Source organism: Chaetura pelagica, unplaced genomic scaffold (assembly GCF_000747805.2).
Source record: "Chaetura pelagica isolate M959 unplaced genomic scaffold, ChaPel_1.0 scaffold90, whole genome shotgun sequence".
Classification (NCBI taxonomy): domain Eukaryota; kingdom Metazoa; phylum Chordata; class Aves; order Apodiformes; family Apodidae; genus Chaetura; species Chaetura pelagica.
Genome location: NW_009953496.1, coordinates 9405855 through 9424272, shown reverse-complemented (window position 1 = coordinate 9424272; position 18418 = coordinate 9405855). Strand labels below are relative to the sequence as shown.

General features: G+C 36.1%; 1 protein-coding gene across 1 annotated transcript in view; it reads right to left on the bottom strand.

Annotated features, from left to right (window-relative positions):
- Positions 1–4930: 4930 nt before the first annotated feature.
- KIDINS220 (kinase D-interacting substrate, 220kDa) overlaps positions 4931–18418 on the bottom strand; it is a 66464-nt gene continuing 52976 nt past the window's right edge. Inside the window, 5 exon segments of the mRNA XM_009999158.1 lie at positions 4931–6298; positions 8319–8379; positions 8381–8544; positions 9631–9729; positions 11457–11600. Coding sequence (XP_009997460.1) covers positions 5033–6298; positions 8319–8379; positions 8381–8544; positions 9631–9729; positions 11457–11600 — 1734 coding nt within the window. The 3' untranslated portion in view covers positions 4931–5032.

Sequence of the window (18418 nt, the reverse complement as noted above, 5' to 3'; positions counted from 1 at the left end):
AACCAACACAACAACCTTTTCAAGCCTTTTCAAGCCCAAATATTTGGTGTTGCAAGTGTCAGTCTCATTGAAGAACTACAATCACTTATGACTGAGAAAACATTACTAAAAACCCTGTAGGTCTGAGTCTTCATGGAAAACAGGGCATAATTTTCTAAAAACTTAATTGAAGTACTAAGTGCATCACAGGAGTCAGACCCACAAATGAAAATAAAAGTGCTAGACTTGAAGCTCAATAAAAGAAGGAAATCTCCTCTATCGTTAGTCTTGTGTTTTGCCACAAAAGAACTTAATCATTACAGTGCCAGTAGCTGTGCTAAGCTGCAATGAATATATGTCCTCATTAGAGAATTCAACATGAACTTCAACAAAGCTGTCACGGTTTGACTCAGGTTCGACAATCATAAGCAACCTAAGCATAAGATCAATGAAACAAAACAACATACTGCAGGAAAAAAAATAATTAAAATTCTTCAGCTTTAAAACACACTTTGACTTCTATAACCTGCTTCCATTTGTTAACCAAAGGGCAGAAAATATTGCATACTCAGCTTGCATGATAGACATCCTTAATGAAAAAGTTACCTGGATGTTAAACAGCTAAAATTCTCTTTTTATCACTCTTCAATAGATCTCCAATGTGCCAATTATTCTTTAGAAAAGTCTAGTTTTGTTGGAAACATTGTTTGGTATTATTTATATTTTCATTAAAAGTTCTGAGCACCTACTTCCCTATTTTTTTCTCCTTTTTGTTAAAATTCAGAAATCTGTGAGAACATGTCAAACTCATGAAACTCTTCTGTATTTCCATGGAGAAAGACTAAGTACAATTATCCCCACCTCACACTTACACTGCTGAAATGGGCCTTGATAAAGATACCTGAAATCTAGAAAAAGTAATGCACAAAGCTAACAGAAAACAGTGAGTAAGGTTAGCACAGTCTTTCCAGTCTTCTCTGCTTAACTGGAGTTTGAATTTTGCTCCAAGTTCTCCCCATTACAGCTATTATTTGGCACAGAAAAGACCAAAATCCTAACAGCAGGCTTTATCTTACACTAATTAGCACCCCATATTTCTCTCACGTGAAGCTATTAACGCTACTAGGTATTAACACTTTATTTTACCACAACTGTGGTGTTCAGTTAAGAGACGTCAAATATCCAGGTATTCTTTTCTTTGGCAATTTCTTAGTAATGTATTTAGAAACTTAAACCTGACACAGATGATAAAGCTATCTAGCATCAAGGCCACAGGGTGCAACATGCTGGACTATGGATAACAGATGCTGTTGGGATCCTCTGCCTGTATCTCATGGCTGTACAAAGAACTTCCCATATTCTTACCGTGAGGTCCAGAAAGCTTCCCAGGAGAGCTGCAAAGGTGAAATACAGGCTTCAAGGATTCTGTGGACAGACATGAACAGCTCAACCCCAGACCACAAGGGAAACAACCTATTTTCAGCATACTACATAAATCCATGCTAAGTGTGTCCTTGGAAAGTTTCCCAAAGATTATATAAAGAAAAAAATAAGACAAGAAACAAAAAAAATAACCTATTTCAAAAGAAAACTTAAGAAAGCTAGGGACTGAAATTTCACTAGCACCACATATATATTCCACTGCATGGACAAAGTCATACAGGGTGATGAGATATCCCAGACTGACCAGGAGAGGCACAAAATGGAAATCTCTAAGAATTTTACAAGATCATTATTTTGTTTCAAGTTTTACAAGTGGGATATAAGAATTTCCCTCTGTCCCTTTCTCATAAATTGCAATCCTGGATAAAGATGTCAAATAGCCATAAGAGACTCTCACATAAACCCTGGAATGTTACTTGCATCCAGTTTTCCTTTAAAAAATTACTTCTTTTCACCCTGTCATGCAAACATCCAGGCATCAGAAAAAAGAGGACAAGCCAAACTGTGCTTTCAGATTCAGTTAGGCAAAGAAGCCAAGGTTTCAAGTTCCTGTAATGTTCAGACATCCAAAATTAGAGTGGATACATAAAATATCATTAGAAGAGTTCTGGAAAGTGGTGAGTACCAGAAGTAATTTTTCAGTTGTCTTATTGTTTTATAATCTTAATTCATTTCCATTCTCCATGGAACTATCAGGTTCCATGATTCCCACAAGTTACAGAGCTAACATTTAGTATTTCAACACTGGAAATTGTTTATGATTTCTTAACTCCGAGAATCACGCAGGAAACTAAGCAAGCTAGTAACCACAGCAACTGTGGTAGAGGAAAAAAAAGTTTCAGCTATGAAACTGCAACATATTTTTAATTCTTACCAATGCTATTCTTTCATATCTACATGTGAAAAATTCATTAAACATGTATAGTGACTAATGTATCTATCTATTATGTACTAAAAGACACTTCTTACTACTGTCCTGTATTAAGTACTCCATTTCTCTCTTCTCTCCCTTTTCCTCTCTCTCTTTATGAGAGTACTACATTTTCTTCTCTTTGCTTATGAACACCTGTTTAAAAAAATTAAAAAGATACTTCAAAGGGGAAGAAAAATGCACCCTGTCTAGTTATTTTTATGCAAGCAGATTGTGTCAGTTATATTTACTGTCCAAAATAGATTCACTTTTACAAACAGCTTTTGTAGCACACTGCTTGAGTTGCCTGTGAAGCAATCACATTTTACTGATTCTAGGAACTCCACTAGGAGGGCATTAAATAACAAGCCCATGAACATATCTGATTATATAAACTACAGCATGCATTATTATACCATACAGATAAAGCAGTTAAAGGAAGAAGGACTGAACCACTCTTTGGAACTGAAATGATGTTAGGTACCCACAGTCCATGTGGGGCACAGATCTACATACCCGAAGAGAGTATTATATTAAGCCCTGTGAAATCTTACACAGACACTTTGCTTATAACTATTGTTTCTTAGTGATGGAAAGCAATTACACTTGTATTAATGAACACAAGATGGAAATACTGAAGTGTTTTCCACTCAACTACTTATTTCACCCCAATTCTGGTATTTTATGAAGACTTGAGGGATAAAACTTTCAGGAAGAAAAAAGATCTCAGACAGAGATGAAAAATTAAAATTCATCCATTTGGATTATTTGAGGACTTTAACAGACAAAATTATTTCCAATACTTTTTTTCATATTTTTCACCACTACTGTATGTTTAACTGAAGGCTACATTTGTCCTCTCTTATAAAAGAATACTTACAAGTATCTTTCTGTAAAAATCTTTTGCATCGCAACACAAAGCAGAGTGATGTCCTAAACCAAAGAACTGCTCCCAAAGATTCAGCACAATACCATCAGGCTTTAGGGGCTGCTTATTTTGTTTTGGGAGGCTTTTTGGTTAAACTAATAATCTTTCTAACAGATAAACATATATGCACCCAAACTTCATTACTTCTGTAATACTCTGATGAGTAAATTTTAATTCAATCAAATAAAACACCAATTTAACAGAATACAAAACCATACAGATCATGTCTCCAGCCTTTTAAGTATGAGGTATGAGACATACATGGAATGAAAAAAATTAAGAGCCTAGATAAAGCCAGTTTTTCCTCTGTTGACTATGGAATAGGAAAGCATCCTCTTGATTTGGATAACAAAGGCCACGACCGCATGGTCCCATTGGAGGCATCTGGTTTGAGATGCATTAGGACAGAAACAAAGCTGTGTGGAACTACCAGCAGCACATTAACCACCACGAGCAGCAGGACTACTACCCGACTAGCGGGAGGGGAGGTGGCCACATCTCTGCAGCTCACAGCACCTCCTTTAGAAATATCTGCTTTGGCAATTCCATTTATCAAACGTATTTTTAAACTTTATGCTTTTTTGTATTGTATTAATAATGATATTGTTTTAATGCATTCTTTTTAATTAAATCCTTTAACTACTTTAACCAAACCAACAGAGATGAAACATTTGTATCTAGTGAAGAAACAAAATATCACAATAAACAGAAATTTGGACACAAACCCAACATGACAATTTATTTTTTTATTCTCTGCACTACCAGAGTTTGGTTTGAACAATTCTTCCTCAAAAACATGCAGATTTCACTGGGCAGTATAAGTAATTGCTACAATAACATTCAGGTACTTCACTTTAACAGCATTACTTAGATGACAAAAATCTTCAAACACTCTACTTCAGAATTAAAGAAGCTGGCATACAGCTCTGATGAGATTCCAAATATTATGCATTATTTTTAAAATGGCAAACACTGCTTATTTTTCTTTCCTTACAATATTTTAATGTAACTCAGGTGATTGCATCTATTTAAACCAATGACTGTAAAATTATGTACCTATAATAAATAAAGAATCCACTAAATCAACAATAAGGTATTACCTGATAAATAATTGCTAATTCCAATGACACATCAAGACAATGTTCCTTACAAACCTTATCACCATCCTATCCAAAGTTCACAAAGTCAACAGCAATTACTGAACATACAGAAAGTGTACATACAGCCAAACAGATACCTTAATACTCAGATTTCAACATATGTAATATATATTGCACACATTAATCCACTAATTAACGTAAAGTTTGATAAGAGTGTCACAGGTTGTGATATTCAATCTTCTGGCATCTCTTACATCAAATGGCCAAGATGTACAGTCTTAAATTTCTTTGCAAGTATGCAGACTTAATGGAATGTTTAGGAGGGATAAGTAATATATATATCCCAACAGAAAAGTAAAAATCACAATTTTAATAATCAAACCATACTTACTTCTCTAACATCTGCCCCTCACCAAACGACTGCACAGTGTCTTGACAAAGAACTGGTTTTCTATGCTGACAAGTACTGCTTTTATGCATGGAGAAGGACTGAAGTAATTTGCTTCTTGTAAAAATTACTTCTCCTCTCCAAGAAAATGATAGAAAATAAACTAGACCTTCTGTTACAATATTGAGGGCTTAAACTACAGAGCTCAATCTAATCACACACTGACAAAGAATTCCAAGCAAGCTATAATTCATGGGCATACTCTGGTTTAACCTGGCTGCCTTTTACAGGATACTTTCTCTTTCTTCTCCAAACCCAGCCCCTTCTGAGGCCGTAACAGTGTGAAGCTCCGACGAATCTTTTGAAAGCCTGGTATAACTTGGGCGCTGGCTCCGTTTGTGAGCAACGCCCTTCAGGTTTTCATTCTGAACCACAGCTGAATTAGAACTGGAGCCAGGGTGCAGGGTGATTTGAGGTGAATCTCTGATACTCTGTATTTCTTCAAAATTTTGATTAGCTCGATTGTTTGGAGCACTGTTATTATTTAAGGTTACCGTACTAGGGGTTCTATTTAAATTATAGACCTTTTGGCAAGCTGGCCAGTTCTCTTCTGGGCTACTTGCTATCAAGCTGCTTTCAGAAGGGCTCTTCTTATCTTCTGAGCAAATAGACATGCGAACTACAGCTGGATCTTGAAGGCCACTAAGGCTGTGTGGAATTCCTCTCTTTCCACTGTGACTATCATCTTCAAGCTCAATGAGATTTGCCTTTTCAAGCTGTGAATCATCTGCTCCTTCATTATGTAGTGAATGATTTGGAGAACTTTCATTGGATCTTACACCAGAGTCAGATGAATCTTTTTTATCCAAAAGGGCATCTGTCAAATACTCCTTTGCTTTGATAAAGGTTCTGATAGGTTCAGAACCGTGTTCTGGTGACTTGGGCTGCTTCTCTATTTTGCCATCTGTTTTCTTATCTTTACCTTCTTTAAGAAGTGGCGTATTATCTGATTCCTCAGTTCCAGACTCATCTTCATCACTTGGAAGTTTCTGATAACGAAGAGTACCTCCCTTGAGCTTTAAATCTGCAGCTTGGAAAATACTTGTTCTTTCTGAAGACTTCTTTCCTGGGAGGAGCTTGGAACCAGATTGATCGGATTTTTCATCTTCTTCAGTAATAGGATCCAAAGGAGATGCATCATTAGTAGAAACACCTGAAGTACTGTAATCAACATCATTCCTCTTCAGCAAGAAGGACTTTCTTCCATCATCTTTCTGTTCACCCTCTTTTCCTTTTTCCTGTTCTGCACTGGAATGCAAAGAACCCCCTGATGTACTCTGCCCCATATAGAAAGCACTTGAGCTATGAGGGGAGGACCTGCCACTTACTGTAGTAGAATTGGCACCTCCTTCTAACTGTGACATTTGAGCAATATACTCTCTATACGCATCTCTGTATTCTGCCTGTACCCGGTCAGTAAGTTTTGATATTTCAATACTAGAATCTTGAGAGTTAAGACTTGAAAGACTTGGAGTTCTACGTGTTTGTGACTGCAAAAAAGAAAAAAAAAAAAAAGAAAGACAAGAGAGATATAACTGTTAAATTAACTGTTTACTTTTACTTCCACTGGTCTTTTTAAATTAAATAACTCAAAGCATCAAGTATGTGCTTAAATGATTTTTTGTTGCTCTGAATAGATTACGCAAGTGAAATTGTCAAGGCTGTAATTACAACATGCTTACTATAATCATACACATACAATCACACACACACATTCATTAAACTTACAAAGTATGGTTGGTTCCCATAACAGAAGATTTCCACAAACCAAGCATTTTATCCAGTGCATTTGAAGCTAACTCTTTTGTGTATATAATTACGACAACTGAATTTTTACGTCAATATGGGCTTTTATAATACAGTTCTGTACATTTACAAAATTAGCATTTTATATTAGAAATACAGAAAGAGTTCATTTAAATGCTGAAGTTATCTCAAAAACATTTTTGAAAGACCCCTATCCTACATACTTCGATATATCCTGACAGAAATTCCATTGCCCATAGTTGACTTCAGAAAAATCAGTTCTTGACAAAAATATCACTCTTTGCCTCCACCTCTGCTCTCTTTTGGTGTGCACACAGAGAACTCCATAGGCACTGGATGCTAGACCATCTATTAAATGCTAGAACCAAGGTCTAGAACAGAGCTGAACAAAGTAAAGGAGTAGATTGTGGCTGAACATATGACTTCGTGTATTGCATATAACTACTTCCTTTTACAGAGAAGCAGCAATGCTGGTTTTTAATCAGTATTTACTTTGAAAATTCCAACAGATAAATTCTAATGTTTTCTTAAGGACAAACTAGCTTTCTCATTCTTCTGACTAAACTTCAGATAACTATATGGGCATCAGAAACTATTTATTTAAACTTGCATTTTAAAGAGTGTTTTAAAACAGAATTTCTTGTACTTCTTTCTGTGCTTTTGACACAAAAAAAGAGGAGGGTCATGAAGATGATCAGGGGGCTGGAGCACCTCTCCTGTGAAGACAGGCTGAAAGATTTGGGGTTGTTCAGCCTAGAGAAGGGAAGGCTCCAGGAAGACTTTGATCATGGCCTCTCAATATATGAAGGAGGCTTTTAAGAAAGATGGGGAGAGACTATTTACCATGGCTTGTGGCAACAGAAGGGGCAATGGTTTTAGACTGAAAGATGGTGGGTTTAGATTGGATTTGGAAGAAATTCTTTACTGTGCACATGCATCCAAGCAGAGGTATCAGGGATAGAAATCTATCTTGAGGATATATATTCCAAACCCCTTTTCAGTGACAATTTAAAATGTTATAAACTAAAGCTAGTAGTTTGGAGTGTCTTCCTATTTTGATGCCACTTCAAGATTTTCTAATTTAGAATTCCAGAGATTAAAAACCTCCTGTATAACTGGTTTCAGAGTTTTGCTTTGTTTTTTATTTCTAATCACTATTTGGATACCAGCTGATTTGTCTTATTTCTTAAAAAGGACAAAAGAAAATCACACACTTCGGGTGATTTCATAAGACAAGAAAAGAAAATTGACCATAACCTATGGCAGAAACTGTAGTCAGAGAAGGACATCAGCTCTGGAGTCTATGAATACATGATGCATTGCCAGGACAAGGCTCTGATGTCATGGAGCACTGTAAGTTTAAAAAACCTAATAATCCTTTGAATGGCATAACATCTGGCTACCACATAGCTGAAGTATTTCACACACTGAATACTATGATAAACAGAAATCTTGCAGGACACTGCTCACAAGATGAGAAAAATTTTATAGCTTTGATTTTTTTTCTCTGAAAGATCCATTACTGGAACAGAAGAGTAGTTTTCAAATGGCAAAGACTAAAGACTGACTCAGAGAGTGTGATTAGAGTTCACAACTCTGCAAAACTGGTCTTTGCCAAGACTGAGAATTGAAAGTACTTGAACTCTCACAGTAGACACATTTCTTGACCTGTCTGTATCCAAGAATGAAAAAAACCCTTTATCATACAGGTAAGAAATCATAATACATTTCTCTATTAAATACCTGCCAACTTAAGTTGCTATGGCGTGGAGGAGCTTCATCAAGACCAATTGTGTTGAGTTCTTGGAGCTTGACCAGAAAGACCTGTAAGCTCAGTGTGAGGCAACTCTGTGTTGTGCCCAGGACGACGAGTGAGCTCACTGTGAGGAATCGCAGCAGTAACATGATCAGTTGTTCCACGAGAATCTTCCTGAACAGCCTGACTTTCTGAATTTCTCATTTCAAGTATCTTAACACACAAAAAGAGAAAGTATAAATGTAATTAGACAAGTCAAAGAACTCAAAACACTTAAAGAAGAATGCTATTAAAAATGGGAACAAGGAATTCACAACTGTAAAAGCGTGCTTGCATGTGTTATTGTGTTCATGGAAAAGTATGAAGAAAACTATGTTCACAGACATAGTGCATTAATTATCTTTATTGCAAATAACATTTTAATATTTAAGAATATTTTATATTTACAAATAATTCTTATTACTGCTCAGGCCCTTAAAGGAACTCATGCTACAAATCACTTAAAATTATTGTAAAACTAGGTAAGTGATATTATAAATACAAAAGCAAACCCAGTTTATTGCTTAATCAACCTGAATCTTGTAATTCTCCGTGTTTTCAACTTAGCAGTTGAAAGACATACTGTTATTTTCAGAAAGAAAGCTGGAAATATACTAAAAATACCTCAGAGAAAACACAGTTCTCTGTAGTACATAACCCTCGCTGTAAAACTGCCATTTACTCTCAAATCAGGAGGAGGAAAAAGGTAGAAATTAGGTAACTGTAATAATGCTTCAATAATAGCATGCATTGCAGCATTCTTGCATTATACAAGTATGTGTCAATTGAATTTTGTACATTTATCTCATTGGCTTGGCATTTAGTTGAAGTTTCCTTAAAAACTATGCTTATCCAATTGTGTGCCATGGATCTCTAACAGACTGGCTGTCCACTTCCTCACACTAATACACTCTGAACTTCCTGCCTAACTTTTAACAGAAGAAAAAAGGGCTTCAAAGAGAATTAAGTTCTAACAACTTCATTAAAATAGGCAAATTTTAAAAAGAAAAAGGGAACCCATACAGGAAAAAACAGATCATAAAAGAAAAGGAGGCAAAACTTCAGAGTTTGTAATCAATTCAGATGCAAATCCCTAGGCAACCAGTTGTTCATTAAAGTGCTCAAGACAAGAAGATGAAGCAATAAATTAATAAATGCATGTATGGTAACAAAAAGCAACAAGAAATAATAAAAAAATATAAGGTCCATAATGAAAAAGACTAAGTTATGATGATCTGAATACAGAAGAAAAAGTCTTACCATGCTCCTGAACAGATGCCAGTCACCAAAATTCATATTCATTTCTTTTTTCAGTTCATCAATGTTGCACTGAGCCAACACACGGCCATTTATATTTGCCTAAAACAGTAAAACTAAATAATGTAATTCACCAATACAATGGCAATAACAGAATAAAAAGGTAATTAAAATTGGATTATTAGAGGGAACTACTAGTGAAATTCTCCAACATCACTCTTAAATTCAATCCTATAAAACAGGATAATATAATGTTCTTATATAAGAATATTTATTGATGACTGCTGATGGAAAAGAAGAATCTATGTGTCATGATAAAAATGGAAACGCTAAACCTATCAAAAATGTGTATATGACAGGCAGTATGATTGGGTTCTATAAAAAGACATAAGGAAAAAAAAACATCTGTGGTAGGAAATTTCACAGACAATAAACCACATTCATCTGCCTAGACTTCTCAGACTCAGAACACAAACAGACTGCAGATGCCCAAGTATCTGAAGATAATCAGACAATCTGTCTTATTCTGACCCCTGACTAGAGGCATCTAACTACCTCCATCAAGTTCCTTCCCTGCATAAATACAGGCTTATATTCCTCCCATCATCAGAAATACCTGGGGACAGAACACTAGACTTCTTTCTAATTGTCATCATCATTCAGAGATAAACATCAAAGTGCCTGAACACCATCTATATTCCAGGATGGTTCACTAGGTAACAGTGAAAGCTATTTTTCTTTGTAACATGTATCAATGGATGGACAGAACATAAAAGAGAAACCATATCTTAGGAGAGCAGCCACAAAATGGAAGACACGAGTTGAGAGCTCCGCTCAATCTGAGGGATCTCAGTGGTTCTGTTCTCGTATCCCAGCTGATGGTTTTATTAAAACCAGGAAAAAGACCAGGCTGAGCCATTTTCATACTTCCTTTCTACATGATATCACTTGTAGGAAGAAATGCAAGAACATAAATAGAAGGAATCTTATTGGAGACAAATGATGAGCACATTCTGTTTGCACTCTAGAGCCACTTGAAACAATTGGAATTTTTCACAGCTACACTTAATAAGCTGCAGTCTGACACCCTACTTCTTGCTTTAAGCAACATCACTGAAGCTCCCTATGATAAACCTGTCTCTTAGTCCTTGAATCAACATCCTCCTTATATTTTTGAAGACATGAACACAACAAAAACATTCACTAATGACAACCTTCATGTTTTTCCCTTCTTCTTTTGTAAAGGGAGCATATAGAATGGTGGGGAAAAAAAATGTAATAAAGACAAAAATTACTCTGTTCTGATGTCTCAGAGAAAAGAACAGTAGCAGAAAAATGTACAGTGGCTGCCTTCTGAAGCAAATAGATACGGAATGTGATAAAAAGAAATTGAACTATTTTCACACCACTCATTTACAACAGAAGAGATGTGCCCATTTCTCAGAGAAAAAAAAAAGGGATGTTGCTACCTGCATATAGAACACATTTACAACCCTATTTATATATACATGGCAATTCTGAAAATGGTGGGGTTTTTGTTTTGCTTCTTTTCTCCAAATAACCAGTCTCATCAGCATTTATATTTCTCAGTCTGTTTTTCCTGTTTGAGAGAAAGCACTTTCTCTGAAAAATACATGCTTATATTAAAATGTCTGCCAAACTTAGCAGGCACAGAAGTTAGGATGCTGTTTTGACATTTACTGTGTTTCAATAAACATTTCTAGGAAAAGAGGCAACTAAATATTTCCTTTTCCTTGTGTTTCTCCATGTTTAGGTATCCCCCCTACTAGATTAGTTGGAGAATCTAGTTAATGGAATTCAGCTGGTACCTTTCTTATTGTTGCAGAATACTGAGGTAGCATACTCTGGTCCAGACCATCTATCTGCTTTAGCTTCTCACACACAGCTTCCACACTCATTGTGCTCAGAGATGCATGTGATACTCCTGCAGTTGATCCTGTGCCTTCTGCTCCCTGTAAGAAGTGAGAAAATGTGTACATAAGATTTGTGTAAATACTGAGTATACCCAGAATTTCACAATATATGCTAACACAAATCAAGCTTGTTCAACTACCATTTTAAAATTACAGGATGAGATTAAGAATGCACAGGCATTTTTAATTACTACCTGAATATATATTAAGAAACATTTATTATAGGTATTTATATGAGAAAAAACACAGTATCTTGAGTCCTGCCTATGTGAGAAAATAACTCTCTCAAATAATGGTATTTAAGAAAAGCAACATAAAAATAAGAACTATTAAGTAAGGGTTAATCAATTTCAAATGCACCTTTACTCAGAGTTTCCCCCGATTTTAGTTGGTTTTTCTGGTTTGTTGTTGGTTTTTATTTAAATAATGCAGACACAACTTAAGCTTGTCCTGTCTTAAAAACTCCTGGTTTAGTTTATCAGACAAAGATAACTTAAAAAATTAACTCTTGAATTACTTGTAATTTTTAGCAAATCTGTCAATTTTCCAGAAGTTCCTTCACCTCCATTTATGCAAGATCAGCCAAGGGGCTGTACCACAGTAAAGAAACAAAGACCAGCACTGCCTGTGATATTCCTCCAAGATACTATGAGGATGCTTCAGGTATCTCAAACTTTGGCAAGATTTACGTAGAAATTATTCACAACTCAGATCTGTAACCTAGGAGTTGTCCTGTTAATGTTGCCAGCTTCTGGGAATTTCAAAGAAAGCATGGAAAATCAAGCCAAATGCACCTGCAGGTAGTCAGTATATTAAGACAGTTATGTTCTCAGAAAAAAACACATTCTCCCTGGATGGGGACCTGTGCATTAAGTAGGAGCAAAGTGGAAAGCTCTGAAAAGTTACACTAGGGATTTCAAATTCCTGAAAGGAAAATGAGAACCAGTACTCTGAGGTATGAAATACTTGTACGCCCTCCTGGGAAGGGTGTTGCACCCTCCCCTTCTTCTGAAGATGAGTGGAGCATGCATCAACTAAGTTCATTTTGGGAGGATGCAAAAGAGCTTCTAAAGCTTCAGAACTCATCATCACATGTGTAAACCCTGAGATGTAAAAGTGCATTTTGACTATGCACAGTTATTCAAGTTTGACTATATTCCTCAAATCATCAATGAAGACTGTATGGCTGCAATGCTTTTCCCCATTTTTATTTCATTAATTCAAAGCTATTCAATTTCAGAATTCATATAAATTGATACAAACATATATCTAATGAAAACCAAGGATTATCACACAGAATGGCATTAACCATATCTGAATTATCTAAACCAGGTTTTTAAGAAGAATTTATTCAACTATTAATTACAAGGCAGGATTCCAAACCCCAATTATCTACTATAATTTAACCTTAAAGTTATTTCTAACTTAATGTTATTTTAGACATCCTGATCTAGGGGAGTAGGCAGCTCCCCAGCTAAACTACTCTGAACTTCAAAGTTTAGATACTATTACATATCATTCCCCGGAAGTTCTCTGCCAAATGTGCTTGAAAAGGACTTAAAACTGGAAAAAATATCAACCTAAATCCAGAGCACAGCAGGAGTTCGTGGGGAATCTAAGCCCAGCAGTTTGCACACTTGCCTGAAAACAGAACTGGGACACTAAACTTTGTTCCTTTGACTATTTATGGTTTTTTAATATAATGTCAACTGGGCACTACAAAAAAAAAATATATATATACACCTCCCATTCTCTGGGTAGGTAGTCTACCTAAATTATTGCACAAAAACTTAGCAATATAATTGCAATACAGTCTAGGTACCTAACTTACGGGCTCGGTATTCCTTCTGAGGACAAGATGCTTGCTTATCTGATTCTGCAATGTCTTCCTAATTAAGTGCCTACAATACCTAATTATTTATCCTATTAGGCATCTAAAGGAGGTTATTTAGGTCTTAATCTAGTCTGATTTTTAGCACAGCTAAAATCTTCATCAATTGATGGTTGGCTTTTATTCTTAACATGATACGGATAATCATTCATTAACTATTTACCTCATACTTTTTATGTACATTTTTATTTTTCCTCTTTAAAAAAATGACTCAGTTTTTCTTCAGAACAACAGGTTTGTTTATTATTTCCCCATAAATGTACTATTTATTTTTGTTCTGAATTAATATATCAATAAAGAAAAGGTATTAACTCAAATATTAATTAGTTTTTGAAAGCAAGCTTATCAATTAAACTAAAACAAAGCCAAAATTACAATGTGGTACTACTAAAATAAATGATCCCTAAGCAATGTATGTAAGCAATTACCTTTGTTCTTTGAATAAATTAAATACATTATCTATCACGTATCTACAAATAAATGAAGAAAAGTTTTAAACACTCATTAATTTAACTGTTCTACTTCAGATAATTTTTTTTTTTTAAGAACCAAAACCAAGTAATTCTTTCTGCATGCATTAAGAGCAAATTTGGAAACTCTCCTTTCTGTGTATTAAAAAAATACAGAAAAGAGCTAAAATATTTAGACTATTTTTTTTAAAGTGTGAACTATTTGAAATGGATGCATATTAATCCAAATCATTATTTTAAAAAGCACTCTCCAAAGAATAAGTAATACAATAGCTTTAGGGACATTGTCATCACATAAGTGAATTAAAACTGTACTTAAACTGACACATTTTTCAGCCTTAGTGGTTTTGTTAGAGATGCTTAGAGAACATTAGCCTGAAAAGTATTTGCCATGCAAGAGCTAAAAGCAGCTTGTCAAAACAAACCTCAAGGCTAGTAATGAGCATTAGTTTACAGACAGCCCAGCATGAAAGCGTCAGTATGATAGCTTCTGAAATGACTCTGAAATAAGTGAATAATAATTTACAGAAAGTGGCTGTACCTGTCTGTTTTTGTTTAACCCAGACTTACACAGCTTTGAGAGAAGGACAAAACAGAATTAAAAGAAACAACAGCTTAAAGTGACATCACAAAGGTTGAACATACAGATGACATGCTTTGAAGTAAACAGAGGAAATCACTGTTAGGCCACAAACAGGGTACTTTCATAAGGTGAGGAAACTTTTAAGATAGGCCTTAATACTACACATTTAGTATATGCTATACAAATACTATTTTCTTTTTCTTTTGAACAAACTACTCCATTTTACAATTGTAAAAAAAGTTACACTTACTGTCTTTTGTTTGCGTAAAAGTTTTACATTATGTTTCTGATGGAAAATCCTGCTTTTAACCAAACATTCATCTGCCATCTCAAGATTATTAACACCAATGTATCTCAAATAACTTTGAAAATTTGTATGTAAATACACACACATCCCCCCACCCTCCACCCCCAATATAAAAAAACCTCCAAAGCCACACACTTCCATTCATGCTCAAACTTTTGAAAAGCACTTCCACTTTCTTAAAGAGTACTGTATGTTCATCTATACTACATGCTCTGGGCCATGTTAGTTCTCATTCAAAGCACACATACTACATCTTATATATTCAATGCATTATGAAAAAAATATTTAAGCAAACTAATTATATCGCAGCAAGCTGCATCCTAACAAGTCGCAACTGACACTGTAAAATAAAGCACACAATTAAGTTTATGACAGATAACCACTGCTAATGCTAGTTTGATTTTTGACTTAACAGGGATAGTACAAACAGATATTGGTATCACTACAATTCAGCAATAAACACTTCAGAAGAGCACGCTAGAAATTTTTGCAGTTCCTGTCAGAAATAACTATTTGTACAGTAAAGTCAGCAGAAACACGTTTGCTTCCATCACAGATGTGCAAAGGCTGACATCTTAATGCAAGACTACTTTCCTTAGTGACTTTAAGTCATTATGCTATAATTTGCAATGTACCCTCATCTTGATACGCATACATATTTGTAAACTTACTAGTCTAACACCTGTGTTTTTATCCACTCGGTAAAGAACAGCAAACTACAGTCTGAGATAGACAAGTTTTATCATCAGCAATAGAATTAAAATACAAAAGGTGCCAGAGTCAAATTACTGATGCTGGGTGACTGCTCTCAAAATATTTCTGATTTCAACTAAGCTAACCTCAATTTACACTGATTTTACATGACTAACAGTAGGATAAGAAATTTCAGAACTCAGTCAACTCCGGTCTCAGATTGACAATAGCAGGGCCTTGACTAGACCACATAACATCCTGAACACACCTCTGCCAACTCATGCAATGAGTAGCAATGATTACCTTTGTAAAAAAAAAAAATATTCAAAAAATTGATATTCCTGAATAAACTAGGTTTTGCCCTGTAAGACTTAGAACATATAAAAGAAGGCTTATTCTCTATTTTACACAGATGTAAAATGGCAACATTTCTGGCTCCTTGCCAGATTTGCAAGACAGACATCTTTGATTCTACACACTCCTCTTGCATTCAGTCATTCAACTAGTTACACATCTTGGTGTTCGTTAACTGCAACATCCCTGTCTCTAACTTGGAGATACATGAACTTGAGGGATGGACCACCCAGTGGATAAGGAATTGGCTGGTCACACTCAAGAGTTGTGGTCAACAGCTCAATGTCCAGCTGGAAACCAGTTATGAGTGGTGTTCCTTAGAGATCATTACGGGACTGGCGCTGTTTAACATCTTTGTCTGAAATATGGATGGTTGGATTGAGTGCAGCCTCAGCAAGTCTGCTGAGAACACCAAGCTGTGTGGTGCAGTCAACACGCTGGAGGGAAGGGATGCCACCCAGAGGGACCTGGACAGACTTGAGAGATGGAACTAGATGATCTGTAAGGTCCCTTCCAACCTGAACCATTCTACGATTCTCTGACACCTTGTGCAGTTTTTTAGTGTATTATTTTGCATGCATCAATCCATTTAATAAGTAAAAGCTGTATCATTTATATAGTGGCAATGACCCATCAAATAAGAGGTACTTAAATAGCTGGATGAAATTATTGCACCAACTGCCTCTGAATAACTGCAGTACCTGTTTCCTTTCACAGAAACGTTAGTAAAGTCTGCAAAACAAGTGATTATAGAATAGATGAGGCATCCTGTTGGGCATGTAGAATCATAGAATCTTAGGGGCTGGAAGGGACCTCGAAAGATCATCTAGTCCAACCCCCCTGCCAGAGCAGGGTCACCTAGAGTACATCACACAGGAACTCATCCAGGTGGGTTTTGGATGTCTCCAGTGAAGGAGACTCCACAACCTCCCTGGGCAGCCTGTTCCAGTGCTCTGTCACTCTCACAGTAAAAAATTTTTTTCGGATATTCACCTTGAACCTCCTATGCTCCAATTTACACCCATTACCCCTTGTCCTATCACTGGTCATCACTGAGAAAAGCCTAACTCCGTCCCCCTGACACTCACCCCTTACATGTATGTACATGAATGTAGAATCATAGAATGATTTGGGCTGGAGAGGACCTTACAGGTCATCTAGTTCCAACCCCTCCCTAAATGAGCAGGGACACCTCCCACTAGACCAGTTTGCTCAATGTCCCGTCCAACCTGGCCTTGAACATTTCCAGAGAGGGTGAATCCACAACCTCCCTGGGCAACCTGTTCCCGTGTCTCACCACCCTCTTCCTAATATCTAAACTAAATCTACCCTATTTCAAGTTTGAGACTTTCCCCTTGTTCTATCACTACATGCCCGTGTAAAAAGCCCCTCTCCAGATGCATTCAGGCACTGGAAGGCTGCTATAAGGTTTCTCTCCAGTCCTCTCATCTCCAGGCTGAAAAACCCCAAACTGGAGAAGATAAAACGATGCCCTGACTAACTATTTTCATAAACTACCCAACAGATTTTCAAATATTCAAAATTTTAGATTTATACTTAGGTTAAATATTGCTAATCCTTAGAAAAGTTTATGATCTGATGCACTGTACTACACAGATTCACAGTAGTATAAATTAAATGCAAATATACATCTAACAAAATCCTCCATTATAATTATTTTAAACAAAGTTTCTTGTTAATGTTCTAACTCCTCGTTTTTCTTACCTATAAGCCAACAGATTACATAACCTACACAAGTCTCTTAAATTGCTGCTCAAAACTGCAGCCTATGTGTGCTTAAGATACACGCTCAGAGTAGCAAGCGGAAAAACAACTACATCCGAGTCTGCCGCTGGAGCTCATCACTGCTATGCCCTGAGAATACATCCTAATTTTCCTGTCCTGTGCCACTTCTCACACACACGGATACACACGTACTTGACCCACTACTCAACTATTTTCTCCAAAGTCTTTACTTTTTCTTCTTGGACTGCCAAGCTGCAAAGGACTGATAGGATACTGAGACAAGGAAACCAACACAGGGAAAGCATCAGCACATACTACCAGAAAAACTTACCCCAAAATCATCCCTTCACACAAGATAGCTAATGACCTGGAAGAAAGAACTTCAGGGTACATTTTCCATTGTGTCACCCATACATGGGTGCTCAGTGAAGGTTTGTTATGTGCAGTCAAATACAATTCTGGAATTTGTATGGGGTTTGGATTTTTTTTCTATTGCACAACAATGGAAATACATTTTTGCAATTCTTTACTAGAAAGCAAGATCAAACTATAACTGTAGCCAACAATCATCAGAAGCAAGTCTTGAGCATGATGACAATCATATTAAACTCTTTGCTTTGGTAATAAATCAAGATTTTCCATCAACTCCCATGGAGAGGGTTAAAATGGATACTCATAAAGATGACATATTTCTGAGAACACAGGATAAAACAAGTCAGAGAAAAGGCAGACGTTAGCGTTCTGACTCGAGTAAGCCCATGACCAGCATTTAAAAAAATATTTTATATTTCCATGGAAAATTGCTCTATACTG